General features: G+C 58.5%; 1 protein-coding gene across 1 annotated transcript in view; it reads left to right on the top strand.

Moving 5' to 3' along the window:
* The first annotated feature begins 450 nt into the window (after window positions 1-450).
* Window positions 451-16,898, top strand: part of PLXND1 (plexin D1) — a 52,626-nt gene continuing 36,178 nt past the window's right edge. The window contains exon 1 of the mRNA XM_025376855.1: window positions 451-1,934. Coding sequence (XP_025232640.1) covers window positions 624-1,934 — 1,311 coding nt within the window. The 5' untranslated portion in view covers window positions 451-623. The remainder of the gene's footprint in view (window positions 1,935-16,898) is intronic.

Below are 16,898 nucleotides of genomic sequence, written 5' to 3'. Positions count from 1 at the left end.
GAAACTAGAGAGGGCCGGGGGCGGGGCTGCCAGGGACTGGAGAGCGAAGCGGAGTCGGAGGGAGAAGCAGCAGAGGCAGAACCCGGAGAAGCGCCACACGCGCGGAGTTTGGGGTGGGGACAGAGACGTAGAGACAGAAAACGAGAAACGCAGAGAGAGGGAGAGACGGGGTGGGGGAGAGGGCGGAAAGAGAAAACAGGAGCGGGCGAGGAAGGCCAGGCGGCCAAGTGGGAGGAAATAGCGAGGAGAGCGAGCGACGGCGGCGGCGGCTACGGGGAGGGACCCTGGGGCCGCGGGCGGGTCCTGGAGGGCGCGGGCGGCGGGACCCGCGGGCGGCGGGGCGGGGCCCGGGACGGCCAGGGACAGGCGGGGGTCCCCGGGGCGGGGCGGGGCCGGGGCGGGGAGTGAGGGCGTGTCCGCAGCGTAGCCGCCCCCGCCCCGCCCCCGGGCTGCGCGGCGAGGTTGAGCCGGGCCCGGGCGCCGGGGCCGGGGGCGGCTGGCGCGGGCAGGAAGCGCCTCGCGGCCCGGGCCCGCCCCCCGCCTCCCGCCGCCTCCGGGCTCCCGGTTCCTGGCCGCGCCGCGCCCCATGCACTCGCCGCGCCGCGCAGACCGCGCACGCCCGGATGGCTCCTCGCGCCGCGGGCGGCGCACCCCTTAGCGCCCGGGCCGCCGCCGCCAGCCCCCAGCCGTTCCCGACGCCGCCGCAGTACCCGGTGCCGCTGCTGTTGCTGCTGCTCCTGGGGGCGGCGCGGGTCGGCGCCCTGGAGATCCAGCGTCGGTTCCCCTCGCCCACGCCCACCAACAACTTCGCCCTGGACGGCGCGGCGGGGACGGTGTACCTGGCTGCCGTCAACCGCCTCTATCAGCTGTCGGGCGCCAACCTGAGCCTGGAGGCCGAAGCGGCCGTCGGCCCGGTGCCCGACAGCCCGCTGTGTCACGCTCCGCAGCTGCCGCAGGCCTCGTGCGAGCACCCGCGGCGCCTCACGGACAACTACAACAAGATCCTGCAGCTGGACCCCGGCCAGGGCCTGGTGGTCGTGTGCGGGTCCATCTACCAGGGCTTCTGCCAGCTGCGGCGCCGGGGCAACATCTCGGCCGTGGCCGTGCGCTTCCCGCCCGCCGCGCCGCCCGCGGAGCCCGTCACGGTGTTCCCCAGCATGCTGAACGTGGCGGCCAACCACCCGAACGCGTCCACCGTGGGGTTGGTGCTGCCTCCCGCCGCGGGCGCGGGGGGCAGCCGCCTGCTGGTGGGCGCCACGTACACCGGTTACGGCAGCTCCTTCTTCCCGCGCAACCGCAGCCTGGAGGACCACCGCTTCGAGAACACGCCCGAGATCGCCATCCGTTCCCTGGACGCGCGCGGCGACCTGGCCAAGCTCTTCACCTTCGACCTCAACCCCTCCGACGACAACATCCTCAAGATCAAGCAGGGCGCCAAGGAGCAGCACAAGCTGGGCTTCGTGAGCGCCTTCCTGCACCCGCCCGACCCGCCGCCGGGCGCACAGCCCTACGCGTACCTGGCGCTCAACAGCGAGGCGCGCGCGGGCGACAAGGAGAGCCAAGCGCGGAGCCTGCTGGCGCGCATCTGCCTGCCCCACGGCGCCGGCAGCGACGCCAAGAAGCTCACCGAGTCCTACATCCAGCTGGGCTTGCAGTGCGCGGGAGGCGCGGGCCGCGGCGACCTCTACAGCCGCCTGGTGTCGGTCTTTCCAGCCCGGGAGCGGCTCTTTGCTGTCTTCGAACGGCCCCAGGGGTCCCCCGCGGCCCGCGCAGCTCCGGCCGCACTCTGCGCCTTCCGCTTTGCCGACGTGCGAGCTGCCATCCGCGCTGCGCGCACCGCCTGCTTCGTGGAACCGGCGCCCGACGTGGTGGCGGTGCTTGACAGCGTGGTGCAGGGCACCGGGCCGGCCTGCGAGCGCAAGCGCAACATCCAGGTACACCCGGGCGGCGGCGGCGCGGGCGGCGGCGGGGGCGGCGGCGGGAACCGAGTGAGTCGTGAGCTGAGCGGGTCACAGGTGGGAGCGCGCAGAGACCCAGATGTACGGGGAACCCAGGTGTGCACGCAAGAATACAGGTGTCCCCAGAGGAGTACTGCCGGCGCCTGTATGGCCCAGGTGGGCAAGTGCAGGGACTCAAGTGAGTGCTGGCTCACGGGCGCGCATACCTAGGCGTACTGGGAGGGGTCCAAGTTGCCACAGGTACCCAGGTGCGCATAAAGCTCAGGTGTACGCGTGGGGGTCACAGATGCATGCTGAGGGCGCAGTAATTGACTGCATACCTGACCAAATGTGTGTTCTGGGGCCACAGGGTGAGCCTGTCAGAGCTACCATTGCACGTTGGTGATGCCTGCATGGGTGTGGCAGGTGTGCAAGGAGGCACACAGGGCCCTGCAGATGTCTGCATGGACTTGTGTGCCAGCAAGCTGGGGCCTGAAGACGCATAGGGCAGATAGGTGTACTGCAGAGACACTGGTGCAACAGGACAGAGCTAGGTGTGCAGTGGGACGTGCGTGGCAGGGGACGCAGGTATTTGGGCTTGAGTCGGTACTCTGAGAAGGCCGCATGGTTGGCAAACAGGTGTGTGCCTGAGGCCAACTTTTATTCACCTATTCTGCAACTATTTCCTGAGCACCTAGTATGTACCAGGTGTGGGAGTCTGGGGTAAACAAAAGCACTTGTGGAGTGCCAGCCAGGGGCATCATATGTCACAATTCCCAGTTCTCAGAACAACCCTCTCAGGTAGCCTCTATTCTCATCACATTTTACAGATGAAGAAACAGGTGCAGAGAGATTAAGTAACTTGCTGAGGATCACACAGTTGGGCACTAGCAGAGGTGGATTTGAATCCAGCCTGTCTGGCCTCGGCATCTATGTTTTAAATGTCCAGCCTTTGCTGCCTTCTGGACTTGGATCTTAGAGTGTGTGTGTTTTGGGGGAGTCCCAGGCAGCTGGGGTGGGCAGATGCCAGGGCCAGGAGGATGGAGGGATGTGAACAGGGGTGTTTTGGGGGCAGGAGACGGCCGTGGGGCTCAGTGGGGAATGAGGAGGAGTCCAGGCGGGTATGGGGCCCAGGTGTCTGAGGCTGGGTTGGACAGTAGTAAGGCAGGCCAGGTTGAGGGGATCAGCATGTGTGTTGACATGACAAGGGTGTGGGAGGGGACTTGGTATGGTTCCCCTAAAGGAAGTTCATGGCAAGGGATTGCTCCTCACACTGGCTTTGGGAGCCGAGTCAGTTCATCCCCATGGTTCACCTTGAGGAATGAGGCTCCAGAATGACACTGGGGCCTTTCCCACACCCTCCACCCATCTGAGTCTGGGGAGCCCGCTTCAGCTCCACTGCCTGCCATTCCCTTAGGAAGCTGCATCTCCATCAGCAAAATTCAGAACTCAGCCTTCTCGTGGTGATCCCGAGCCTTCCTTGGGGCCCCACCCTGTCCCTTCTCCGTGGCTGTGACAAGAATTTCATGAGATTAACCATTCTCCTGTGGGTGGGCCCAACACTGGGGCTTTGAGAAAATGCAGATTCCTTCTCCTGAGGTCGAGGTCGGGCTCCCATGACTGCCCACCATCCGGCTGGCCACCCTGAAAGTAAAGGTCACAGTGGGTGAGCAGAGCAGACAGTCCATGGGTGGCGGGGCTGCTTGCCCAGTGCCATGGTTGGTTCATCCACCATCTCCACCGCAGAGCTTCATCTCCCAAGCACCTGTGTTTGGCACTGGGGGTCTCAGTGGGGAGTCGCTGCACGGAGAGAAGTGTCCTGTGGGCTGAGGGCCTTCCTCCAGTAGTTTCAGGCCCTGTGTCCGGGCCCTTTGGTGTGAGCTGATCTGTGGGATTCCTCAGGCCAGCCCAGGGTTCCCTCCCCCTCTGAGAAGAACTGTTCTGGTTCCCACGGTCTGGTCCCTCGGTGCAGTGACTCACCCAGCTGAGGGGGGCTGGGGCTTCTCTACCTAAGGGGACAGGGCCTCTCCAGGGACACAGCCCCAGGACAGAGTGGCCAAGGGCCTCTTCCCCACCCCAAGGCCACAGATTCCAGCTGCGGCCTTCCTTGGTCACCCTCCCTGTTTTCCACACCCTTCTCCTCTTCCCTGTGCCCGCTGTGGGCACAGGCCAGTGCCACTTGGTGGTATCTCCCAGAGGTGCTCAAGGTCCCCGTTCTGGGCCTCTAGCATGGGCAGGGGTGGGGGAGGGATGATTATTCTTGCTCCAGGCTGTTGCCAGCTACGCAGGGACAGATTCAGAACCTAGACTTTGCATCAGGCTGCTTGGGTTCAAGTCCCACTTTGTCACTTCCCAGCTGTGTGACCTTGGCCAAGGAACTTAACCTCTCTGGGCCTCAGTTTCTTCATCTGTGAAGTGGGGACAGTAAAAGCAATCCTTATCCCAAAGCATTGTTTGTTTGTTTTTTTTTTTTGAGACGGAGTCTTGCTCTGTCGCCCAGGCTGGAGTGCTGTGGCACAATCTCGGCTCACTGCAAGCTCCGCCTCCCGGGTTCACGCCATTCTCCTGCCTCAGCCTCCCGAGTAGCTGGGACTACAGGCGCCCGCCACTGTGCCCGGCTAATTTTTTCTATTTTTAGTAGAGACGGGGTTTCACCATGGTCTCGATCTCCTGACCTTGTGATCCGCCCGCCTCGGCCTCCCAAAGTGCTGGGATTACAGGCGTGAGCCACCGCGCCCGGCCAGCATTGTTTTAAGGACTAAATGAATTGATAAATGCAGCTGAGTGTACCCAGTACACAGCAAGCACTAAGCAGATGGCAGCTCTTCTTGTTATTAGTCTGGGGGACATTATTAGCACAGTCTCTGCTTGGTCCTGGAGAGCAGTCACCTAATCTGGCTTGTTCTGCAGCCGTGAAAACCCCACCATCTCCTACTTCTAGCCCCATAGACATTTACTAACTCTGTTGTGAGCCCAGCCCCATGCTGTGCCCCGGGGAACCAATGGCAACTCACTTTGTTTCTACTCTTATGGGCTGGGCAGGTGAGCCGAGGACGGATGTGTGACCAGGCACTTATACACAGGGCAATGTGTGCTGCAAAGGGAGAATGAGGGTGGAGGGAGGACAGCGGAGGGGGCAGAGGAACGGGAGGCAGCCAGGTGAGGCCGGAGAAGACGAAAGGGGTCCAGGCTAAGGGAGCAGCCTGTGCGAAGGCCTAGAGGTAGGACGGGCAAGCGGGCTTGAGGGGGTCTGCGTGGCCCGGTGAGTAGAGTGGGAAGCACATGACACAAAGGCCAGGGAGGCCCGGGGAGACTGTCCTGGGGAGCCTGGACTTTTTCCTGGAGGCCTGGGAGCTGTGAAGGGTTTTAGCCGGAGGAGTGGCGTGGTCTCAGCAGGCACTTGAGTCTCCCTGCTGCAGAAGAGGAATGCTCATGAATACCTGCCTCTGAGGGCTATTGGGGGTATTAAATGAGCTCATTTATGTACCTGGCACCTGTTTGCAATGACTGCAATTCTTCTAAATATTATTTTAGAAAGCCGCTAGGTAGCGGGTGAGAAGGAGCAATGGAGGAGGGAGAGGGGTTGGGAGGCTGAAGCTGCCTCCCAGGAATGGATTCCTTCACTCAGTCACAAATATACCTTGAGCACTTACTGTGTGCCAGGCTCTGTGGTGGGTGCCAGATGGCAGTGGGGAGATGGGGCCGGCCTTGTTCTCTGGAGACAGGGCTGGCCTGGTCTGCAGCAATGCTGAGGGCTTGGAGGGTGGCAGGTGAGCTCTGGACAGATTTGGGGGCTGGGATGCAGCCCCAGCGGTGGGGAGTGATGGGATGGAGGAGCAGAAAGTTGCCCAAAGTCAGGCTCAGCAACAGGATAAATGTTGGTGCCCATGGGATGGGGCATGTGATGTGGTACCTCTGGGGAAGAGGATGAGTTTAGTCTGGGGAGCACCAGGGGCCTAGAATCCTTTTATCTCCTGGTCCCATCTGGCCAGATTTCTCTGGCACTGGCACTAGGTGGCTTGGGTGGGGCTACACGCGGGGCAGGACCCCAGGGCCGAATGACCTGCAAGTGAGGCAGCTCATCCAGGCCTTTGGAAACCCAGCCTCTCGCTCCTGCTTGAGGGTCTCATGAAGAACCCTGGGGCCTGGCAGGCATCCCTCGAGCCGCCCACAACTCCAGAGCCTGGGTCAGGATGGCCTCCCACAGTCTGGGTTCCCAGCTGGCAGGACTTGCCCTCTGCCCTTCGCCTTCTTCCTGAGAACCCAAAGGGAGAAGCCGCTGAAGTGTGCGGCCAGAGATAGAGAACCTCGGTCCCTGCAGCCCTCAGAAGTCCCCAACTTTGTCCCTGATTGTTTTCAACGTATTTGGGGCAGTTAAGATATTTTGAGAGAAAGGGAGTGAAGAAATTCGCCTCCATTTCGTGGAGCTTGGATCCCTTTCCTCAAATCACAGCCTGTTTGGAGTGCAAGCCAGTTGGGAAGTTGTTGAGTGCCACTAGTCGGGGAAACTGAGGCACAGGGTCACCCAGCAAGGTGGGTTAGGCTGAGTCTACCTTCCTTTCCCAAGTCTTTCTCCCCAACCTATGAATGACCATAATATTTGTATTTTTAAAACAAAAGGCATACCAACAGGCAAATGTCAGTGCAGCATTTTCAAGGTGTCTTTTTATAGTAAAGGTGGAAAAAAAAACATCAGGCAGTTTTAAACTGGCATGCGGTGGGTGGGTGCACGTCGTCAAGAAGGCATTTTTTTGCACCAATTTAGGGGCTGAGATGCCAGGTGGGGGCGGAGGGAGAGGGAGCTTCCAAGATGGGCTTTACATTTGGGTTTGGGCTGGGGGCTGGGAGTGAGCTCCCAGTGACCAAGGGTGCAAGCAGAGACACTTGTCAGGATTTAGGAGAGGGGGTTCTAGGAGGGTTGGCTGAGATGACTGGCCTGGAGACACAGATAGGGCTTGGACCAGGAGACATCCCTCCCAGCCCTGAGAATATCTCGACCCCCAGTATGTACGTGGGCATACAGCCTATAAGCTGTGAGTGCCAGGGCCAGTCATTTACCCTCTGTGGGCCTCATTCTTTCTCATTATAAAACAGGTCTTATGCCTCCCTCCTAGCATGTGGGTAGATTAAAATCTCAGGGGTGGCTCTCTCAGCCTACTCTGGCTTAGGAGCTGCCCATAATAAAAAATAAATACATGAAATAAAATCTCACATGCAGTGCCCAGGAAATGGCAGGCACAGGTATTAGTATCAAGAGGGAGAAAAGACACCAGAAAAAATTGGCCTCAGTGGACAGAAAAAAATGGCTCAGAGGAGGGAGGGTCCGGGCCTTGAAGGAGATGACATCAAATAAGGCCTGAAGGCAGGCATGGGTGAGTGAGACACCGGCTCAGTGAGGATGCGTCGGGTGCTGTCCCAGCCGCAGCACAGAGGCTGAGATGGAGAGAGTGGGCTCTAGTGCCCGGGCTGAGGAGTCCAGTGCAGCACTGTGTTGAGGGCAAGAGGCCTGTGGGCTCCCTGGAGTGAATAAAAACCGCCGCCGAGCTCACACTCTGCAGGGCTTTTACAAGCACCTACGTGGTTGACCTCATGGCTGCCCCTCCCCTGGTCAGGCAGACAGTGCATCATCATCATCCCCAGCTTACAGAAGGGGAAACTGAGGCCCAGAGAGAGGAAGTGACTTGCCCTGGCTCACACAGCTGGGCAGTGGGGGTCTGGATCCGCAGATAGAAGCAGGAGTCCGCTTCCGGGTGGCTGGTGAGCTGTGAGCTCTCTGTGGCGGGGAATTCTGCAGTTCCCCCCTCCGGCTGAGCCATAGAGATTCAGGCAGGGCCCATTGTGACAGCAGTGACTCAGGCTGGCTGGGGCATCTGCAGAGGCCAGGCCACACACTGGGGGTAGGGGCTGACCCAGCCTCCTGAGGAAGTCGGGGGAGGCAGGGAACATCTAGTTGCATTTGTCTGAAAATGCGATCATTGGCCTCTGGAAGGAGTGAGCCCCTGGCCCTTTGGGTGTGCAAATGAGAGATGTGGGTTCAATGGTCAGGGTGAATGATGGTCCACCCAGGAGGGTGAGTGGAGGATCTGTCAGCGCCCTGGATATGCCCACAGTAAGGCCTTCCACAGCCAGGCAGGCGCACAGTGCTAGGTGAGTGCAGGACCCTGGGGCCAACTTCCCAGATTCAAATCCTGCCTCTGCCCCTTCCTGGCTGTGGAAAGTCCTATCCCTTCTCGGAGCCTCCATTTCCCCATCTGTAAAGTGGACTCAGTGCAGGGAAGACTGGGGTGGCCTGGCGGCATTCATCAAGGGCCATGCTGCCTGGGGCCCTGCAGAAACGCCCTCTGCAAAGTCCGCTTCACCCGCCTGTGACTCCCGGTCTCCATGGAGATTAAGGAAACCAGCTGGGTTCCATGTCCTGGTTGCTGCCATGAACAAAGGCACGTGGCGTGTACTGGGACAGGAGCGGGAGGGCAGGAGCCCCGGGAGAGAGTGGTCCCTTCCCCTTCCTGGGCCTCCATTCTTCGACTCTGGAGTTGGGCCATGAAGTGGCAAGGAAGCCTTCCCTCTGACATCAGAGCTGCCCCGTCATGTCATAGCTACTGTGGTTGTTGCTTGAGAACTTTCTCTGTGTTGGCCCTTTGCAGAGCACTTTACATATCTTTTAATCCCCCCGAAGTTGAATGAACTGAGTGTTATCCCCAGTCTACAGAAGAGGAAGCAGAGGCCCAGAAGGGTTAAGCATCTTGCCTGAGGTCGCACTGTGGTGTGTGACTGTGGTGCTCCAGGTGGAGCAGGCTTCTGGCTGCAGCGCCTGTGATCCCTCATTCCTCCAAAAACTTTGACCGAAGAGGTGTGAACCAGAGGGTGTTGGAAGGGGTGAATGGGCCCATTTTAAAGATGAGGAAACTGAGACCCAGGGAACTTCTGCCCCCGCCGAGGCCCCTGTGAGAAGCAGTGAGGGCCTTTCAGGGTGGCCTGCAGAGCTGCCCAGCCCCAGCGCCCATCATGGTCCTGGGCTGGGGTTGGGACGACCCCCTGGTGTGGACTCCTGCTACTGGGCCTGTAGCTATATCCACCTTCACACACCAGAGGCCAGCACCTCCTTGGTAACATCGCATGCTCGTCCAGGCTCTCTAGAGTGTGTGAGTATGGGAGGAGGCTAAGCTTGTTATAGGACAGCTCCCAAGAGGGACAAATCGGACACTCTCCAGGAGCCCCAAGAATGGTGAGGGAGGAGGACATGACAACAGACAGGTGCTGCACGCTGACTAGCTCATCAGAGGAGTGCGGGAGGGCTTCCCGGAGGAGGGGAGGTTGGAGCAGCACTTGACAGATGGGGCTGGGGAAGACATTCCAGGCAGAGGACACGGCGGGGGCAAAGGCTCAGAGATGTTGGAATGTGGCTTGGGTAGCAGGCCGAGGGGAAGCTGAGAGTGTGCTGGGCCTTGCCTGCAGGCTGAGGACTTGGATGCTGTCCTGTGGGCTGTGGGGAGCCAGCAGGGCTTTGGGGAAAGGAGAGACATGGCTGATCTGGTTCCAGAAGGGACCCTGTGGCTGCTGGTCTGTATTGGCCCTGCCAGGTACTGGCAGGATCTGGAGGCACAGGCGCTCACCCAGAGTCCCCACTGTGTCTGGACCAGGTGACTCCCGAGGGCCTCTCCAGCTCTGACAGCCATGTGGGGATTGCCATGGAAACCAGCCGGTTCCCGAGTGGGGACGGGCCCAGAAAGTCTCTGAGTGCCAGCCACGTGGACTTGGATCCTCACTGCCCGCCGAGTGCAGCCGTTTTCTTCTTTCCAAAGGCCATGTTTGAGCCAGGACCAAACCAAACAGGCTGCCCAGACAGGCGTCCAGTGGCAGGGGCCCTGCTCCGCCCTGCTCAGCTGATACTCGATGCAGTCAAGATCTGGGGGCCAGCACCAGCGGGGGCCCTCCCCGCCCAGTCCACCGTCCTTTACCCTGAAACTTGATAAATCATGCACTAGAGGAGGAGGGAAACTCGCAGCTCCATTACGAGGCCCGGCAAGGCCCCAGTGGGGCGTTAATCACGTAGCACTTTATGCTCTGATCGGTAAATAATGGGGGCGGGGGGAGTGGGCGCCGGCAGAGGCCTTGGAGTGGAGGCCAGGCCCAGGAAAGTGGCCAAACTCCCTTGCCTGTGCCCTTCTCCAGCCTCTGCCCACTATCTGTGAGGTGACTGAGCTCTCTAGAAGTGGCCATCACCTTGATGGGCCTCAGTTTCCCTAGCTCGAAACCCAGAGTTTTTCCAGCTCCAAGCAGCTGATTTCCCAGCAGCCATTGGTGACTCCCGGCAGAGCGGCGGGTGGGGAGGCTGTGGTTAAGGGCAGGGGTATGGAGCCTGCCGGCCTGCACTGGAGGCTTGGATCTAGCCGTTCCGGCTGTGTGCCCCTGGGCAAATCACTTCAACTCTTGTGCCTCAGTTTCCTTTACTGTAAAGCAGCATCAGCTCTTTCAGGGTGTGATGAGGGTTGAATGAGATAATACAGAAAGAGGTCTCAGCACAAAGCAGACTGCACACAGCTGCTTGCTACTGTCACTCTACTGTTACTGTGATAAAGCTGTCCCTCCCCATCCTGGGGCTGGGCCTCTGAGCTGGGATGTGGGCAGCTGGAGAGAGGGCCCCATTGTCACCTCTGTGTCCCCAGCACATGGAATCCAGCCCAGAGATGTTTGCGCAAGGCTGCAAGCAGCCCTGCCTTCTTGGCCGTGTCCACAGCGGTCGTGCGATGACTCTGGGACCAGCGGTAGAGTCCTGCTGCAGAGCACAGCCTGCGGCCAGGCATACAAGCTGGACCCGCAGGAGACCAGGGGCTGGGGAGGAGGGTGTGAGATCGAACCTCCAAGACCTCCCAACCCCAGGAGGGAAGTGCCAGTGTTCCTGGAGAGGCAGCTATTTCTCGGCTCTTGGGCTGGAGTCCCTTCAGGGGAGGAAGCTGGGAGGGAAGCTGTTCCAGGGCTTGGAGAGACTGGCTTCGTGCTCTGCCCCTCCTGCTGGGGGGAGGGAAGCCTTTTCCCTGGGCCAGGGAAGAGCCGCTGCCTGCCCATCCCACTCTGTGCTCCTCTGGGACTCAGGGGGCGGGGAGCTGGAAATGGGGCCAGGCTGGGCCGGAATGAGAAACAGCTTCAAGAAGGGGGAGCTGGGTGTCTGGGGGCTGTGTCCAGCTAACTAAACAATGGCTGCTTGAGTCAGCGACTGTGGCGGTGGTTCCCAGGCGCCAGGGCAGAGCAGGCCGAGGCCAGAGCTCCCACTACTACGTCCTTGGTGAGGGCGGTGTGGCCAATCCAGCCTCGGATACTTTGACTTCAGGAAGCGGTGGAGTGGCTTGTCCCTGTCCTCGGGAGCTCCCGAGCCTCTGCTCTGTGGCCTGCGTAAATAATTGGGAACATTTATTGAGCACCTACAGTGCTTAGCATTGAAGGCGCCTATGAGCTCAGTCCTTCCATAAGCCCCAGGTGGTGGGTGCTGTTGCTGTCTCATTTTACAGATGTGGAGGCTGAGGTTCAGAGGGGATGGTGCATCCCACAGTGAGGTCAGAGCTGTGAGACTTAGCAGTCAGGAGCCTCAGTTTTCTCATCTGTAAAATGGGTACACAGCAAGAGAGTGTGTGTGTGTGTGTGTGTGTGTGTGTGTGCGCGCGCGCTATAAGGTGCCCCCAGTAGCTGTAGTGTCTGTCACGCAGTAGGTCCTTAATCCAGCCAGTCCTGTGACCTAAGCCTAGGGCTTGTCCTTCCAGGCTTGTCCTTCCGCTTGTTTGAGGCGGGTGGGCAGATCATGCCCAGGTTGTGTGGTGGTCCTCAGGGCAGCCTGACTGGCTGGCTCCGTCCCTTCCAGATGGTGTCCAGCTGGCCTGAATAGCCTCAGAGCCCTGGAGCTGGGGGGCCATCTCCTCCAGAGGGGCCAGGGAAACCAAGGCAGGCCTCCCCAAAGGGTCTGCCGGAGCTGCTGTGTCCTTTGCCGTTTGTCTGAAGTCTCTGCTCCTCTTTGTGCCTTGGTTTCCCCGACATGCTCCTCTAGGCTGCTTTTCCTCTGTGGCTAAAGCCAGGCTTCCTGACCATGGTGCTAGGCCTGGTTGGCCATCTTCTCCCCACGGCCCCTCCAGGAAGCCTCTTGGTCACCCCTGAAGGCGCTGGTATTTCCTTTCTCAGCAGCAGGTGGTTTCCTCCCTGGCATGGGGGCTGCTGCCAGAGGCCACCCAGGACCGAGTCCGTCCTGCCCCTCCCAGGGCTGGCACACAGTGGGCACATGGCTCATTCCTTGCCTCAGTTTACTCTCAGCGGAGGTGTCAGCTTGCACAGTGTTCTGAGAGGCAGCGCGTGCTGAAGTGGAAGGAGCTGGGGTCTGGGAGTCACAGGTGTGGCTTCATACTCTGGCCTGGCTGTGTGCGGCTGGGCTGCTCGACTGAGACTGGACACAGTCCATGGGCCACCACTGAGCCCATGCCACATGGGCTCCACTCAGGGGAGCCCAGGAGGACTGGCCCTATCTGGGCTGTCCAAGCTAAGGGAGGAGTTGGCAGGGACGGGGGCTGAGAGAGGCCACAGAGGTTAGGGCCAGATTGAGTGGGGCTTTAGGGGCCCAGGAGCAAAGTTTGGATTTGCGTTGACAGCACTAGGGAACCATGGGAAGCTGTTGAGCTGCACAGGAGATGTGACCTGCTTTGTGAGGTTTTTTTTTTTACAAAATAAACTTTTTTACTTTGGAATAATTTTAGATTTTCAGGAAAGTTACAAAGATAGTACAGACAGTTCCTGTATACCCGTCCCCTAGTTTCTCCCATTGCTAACATCTTACCATTACCGTGGTGCATTTGTCAAAACTATGAAGCCAACATTTGTTCTTTACTCCCAACTAAACTCCAGACTGCACTCCGCGAACGTCTGCTTTCTTTTCCAGGAGCCCACGTTGCATCAAGCGCTTTGCAATTTTAAAAGCTCTCTTTGGCTGCCACAAAGGATGAATGGGAAGGAGCTCAGCTTTGGGAGGAGGAGTTGGGGGGTCCAGACAGCCCAATCCCCGGCCAGGATGTATTGAGCTACGGTCACCTTGCAGTCTTTTTACTTTTATTTTTTCGAGACAGGGTCTCTGTCACCCAGACTGGAGTGCAGTGGTGAAATTATAGCTCATTGCAGCCTTGACCTTCAGGCTTCAGGCGATCCTTCCACCTCCGCCTCCCAAATTGCTGGGATTACAGGCGTAAGCCATTGTGCGCTGGCCCACCCTGCAGTCTTAATACCCCAAAGTGATCGTGTGCTTTCAGCTCTGCGGCTAATTTCAGCTCTGTGGCAAGGAAATCTGACTTTCCCAGGATCATAAACAGTCAAACACTTGAGGCAGGAAGGAGCCCTCACTTCTCAAGCGCAAAGCCTCCACAGCCGGTATAGTAGCCGTGTAGTCTGTACCTGGGACGGAACCGCTGGATTTTGCAACCTGCCGCAGCACCCACTGTTAATGCCGCATCCTTTTCATAGTGCCACCTGCGGTGGGTCTGTGGCAGGATGTGAGGCCTGAGAAGCCAGGCTCTTGAAACTGTCCTTCCAACTGGCTTCCTGGGGAGAGAAAGTCAACACAATTACAGCTGGTAGTAAAATCAATATGTCAGAGTTTTAATGGGAGAGTGGGCAGAGCAGAGCTTTGGCCCCAGGAGGGAGCCAGCTGGAGGGGGAGGGCGCATCCTGCTCTCAAAACAGGGCCAAGACCAGCAGTGGTTGCTCATCCCATGTGAGAGAGGGATAAAGTGAGGTTTTTACAGGAACTGAAGCTAGCAGCTAGTGTTGCCTGGACCTGAATACCCTCCTCCCTTTGTTGCCACATGCAGAGTAGGCATATGTTTCCCTCAGTTCTCCAGCACCCAGCATGGCTGTGTTGCTCTCAATCACTCCACTTAGACAGAAAGCAGCTGAATACAGTCACTCACACTTTAGTCAAAATTAGGTTCCTTTCTTTTGTAAACATTCCCTCCAGAGCACAGGCTCCATGCTGGAGAATGTCATGCATGTGCTACCATGGGAAGTGTGGGAGTGGTGACCAGCACAGCGCCATCACAGGAGTTGGGGGGCTGAGCCACATCTTGAAAACCGGCCGTCTGGGCATGCCTGGAGAGGGAACAGCATGGGTCCAGACACGGGGCGCTGAAGTGCCAAGGGGAGTTCGAATGGCTCAGAGGCATGGGACAGGTATTGGCTGCTGAGGGGACATTTACAATGGCACAAGAGCCCCAGGTGTGAGGTGTGGGCATGTTCCAGGACCTGCCGAGACTGATGTGGTGGGCACAGCAGGTGGGGCAGAGGGAGGAGCGAGACTGGAGGCCTGGGAGCTGGCAGGAGCTGGGGCACAAAGGCCTTGAATGCGAGGCTGGAGAGCTGGGGCTTGATCCCAAGGACAACCGGGAGCTGGTTTGTAGGTGGGGAGGGTCTGACCAGCTTTGTGTGAGGGAAAGACGGCCCTGTGACTTGAAGGGCGCTGCTGGGATAACCGAGCCTTCCCTGCTCTCAGGAGAACTTGAGTTTGGAAAGACTCATGCTCATTAGCCTTGAACGAGGATGGTGCTGGGGTCGGGGGGTATTTTGGGCCTGTGAGGCTAACTGCCCTTGGAGACCGAGTTCAGCTGAGGCCAGCATGCTCAGGACGTCTGGTCCCGAGTCCCGTGTTCCCCTCCCCCGGCCTGCATCCCCCTCCCCCAGCAGGGGCGGCACTTCCCGCCAGGCTGGGCTTCCGTTTTTGAGCCGGTTTGCCTTGTGATTTCCCCTGGCAGCTGGGGAATCAGCTTCCCCCTTGGAGCACGGATCCTTCGGAGCAGCCGACAGCTTACTTCTCCTTTAAAATTTTTTTTTCAAAATTTTATTTTAGGATAAGGGAAAAAAAAAAGCTGGGGGAAAGGCTTTTTAGAAAATTCCTTCGGTGCAGAATTAATGGCTTGTGAAAGTCAGGGGCGGGGCGGGTGGGGGAAGCCGGCTCCCAGCGAGCTCCCCTGCCCTGCTCCCCTCCTCCCTGCTGCCCTAGCACATAGATCACCCCGAGCTGGGCGCCTGGTCCGCCTTTTCCCAGGACCACACCCTGGCTGGATGTCAGGGTATGCCCAAAGGTGTCATCTGGGGCCTCCCAGGTGTCCCCTTCCAGAACTTATGTTCCCTTGGTGGCAGGGGGGATTCACAATTTTAATTTTAAACAACTTATTTTTAAATGATGTAAGTAATTCATATTCGTGAAAAAAGTTACCTAGCCCCTAGGAAAAGCATCCCTTGCAGTGGTGAGGAGCCCACCTCACCTCTTCCCTGCAGCTGCAGGGTTGCTGAGGGGTGGGACCCGGCCTGGTTGGGGCAGCTGGGGAGACCACTCAGCACCCACCTTCCAGGGCTGTCCCTAACTGGAACACACACAGGATGGAGTCGGGTAGGTCAGGGCTGGTGCTGAGAGAGAGGAGGAGCCTATGATGCAACTCTCGGGAATGGCTTCCCGGGCAGAGGGAGCGGCCAGGCCAGAGGTCCTGAGGCAGGGACGAGCTTGTGATATTTGAGGCACAGAAATGAGGCCAGTGTGGCTGGGGTGAAGGAGCAAGGGCGAGGGGGGTGTGGGTTGGAGTTAGAAGATCAGGGGACCCATGGGAGGATTTAGGATTTAGGATTTATTCTGAGTGTCCTGGAAACCATGGGAGGGCTTGAACTGGGGGAGACCTGGTTTGCATTTGTAAAGGGCTCATTTGGCAGCTGTGTTAGCAGATAGGAAATGTCAGTGTGGGGGGCAAGAGTGGTCTTGGAAAATGAAGAGGGCTGGGAGGGCTGTCCAGGTGAGAGGATGGCTGCTCAAAAGCTTTCAGGTAGGCATGATTTGCCCTGAATGTTCTTCTTTTTTGATCAGCAGTTGAACATGGGTAACTTTTACTTAATAATAATAACATAAGCAGCAATCATGTCTGAAACACAGTACTATTGGCTAACACTTCCTGGGCACTTACTGTGGGCCATGTACTGTGCAAACACTTTAACCTGCTTTAACCGACCTGGGCCGGTTCACCCCTCCTTAGGCAACCTGGTGATCTCCCGCTCCCAGGAGGTCACCATATTGATGCCGAACTTAGTGCAGACACCCGATCAGCATAGCGCACTACAGCCCAGAACTCCTAGACTCAAGTGATCCTCCAGCCTCAGCCTCCAGAGTAGCTGGGGCTATAGGCACATGCCACCACGCCCGGTGTGTGCGAACACTTTATTTTTTATTTTTTTATTTTTTTGAGACGGAGTCTCGCTCTGTCGCCCAGGCTGGAGTGCAGTGGCGAGATCTCGGCTCACTGCAAGCTCCGCCTCCTGGGTTCACGCCATTCTCCTGCCTCAGCCTCCCGAGTAGCTGGGACTACAGGCGCCCGCCACCACGCCCGGCTAATTTTTTGTATTTTTAGTGGAGACGGGGTTTCACCGTGTTAGCCAGGATGGTCTCAATCTCCTGACCTCGTGATCCGCCCACCTCGGCCTCCCAAAGTGCTGGGATTACAGGCGTGAACCACTGCGCCCGGCCCCGCGAACACTTTAAAATGAATGATTCACCCCAGCCTCTGAGCGGAAGACGCTGTGGATGTACCCATTTTATAGTTGAGTAAACTGAGGCTCAGAGGTGAAGTGCCTTGCCTGGGTCACCTGCTGTCATCCTCCGGAAGACCATTCCCTCCTGTATGTTGGTCCAGGGCATCCCCAGCCCGTCACACCTCTGGGCTCAGGGCTTGGCCTCCAGGGACATGCTGGAAACGGCCCCAGCCTGGAAGCCCATCCGGCCGCAACTGTGTTTATTTGCCCAAGCACAGAAGGACCCACTGTTTATTGCTTTCTTTTGAAAACTAGCCGAGCCTTTGTGCAAAAACCAGGCAGGCACATCATCGATGGCTTACGCTTGCAAAAAGCACAGACAAGAAATTTAAAAAGAAAAATCTCTAAGGCTTTGCCCTAAAGATG

Source organism: Theropithecus gelada, chromosome 2, assembly GCF_003255815.1.
Source record: "Theropithecus gelada isolate Dixy chromosome 2, Tgel_1.0, whole genome shotgun sequence".
Taxonomy (NCBI): Eukaryota; Metazoa; Chordata; class Mammalia; order Primates; family Cercopithecidae; genus Theropithecus; species Theropithecus gelada.
The sequence above is the reverse complement of the archived record's forward strand: the minus strand, read 5'-3'. Positions and strand labels throughout refer to the sequence as shown.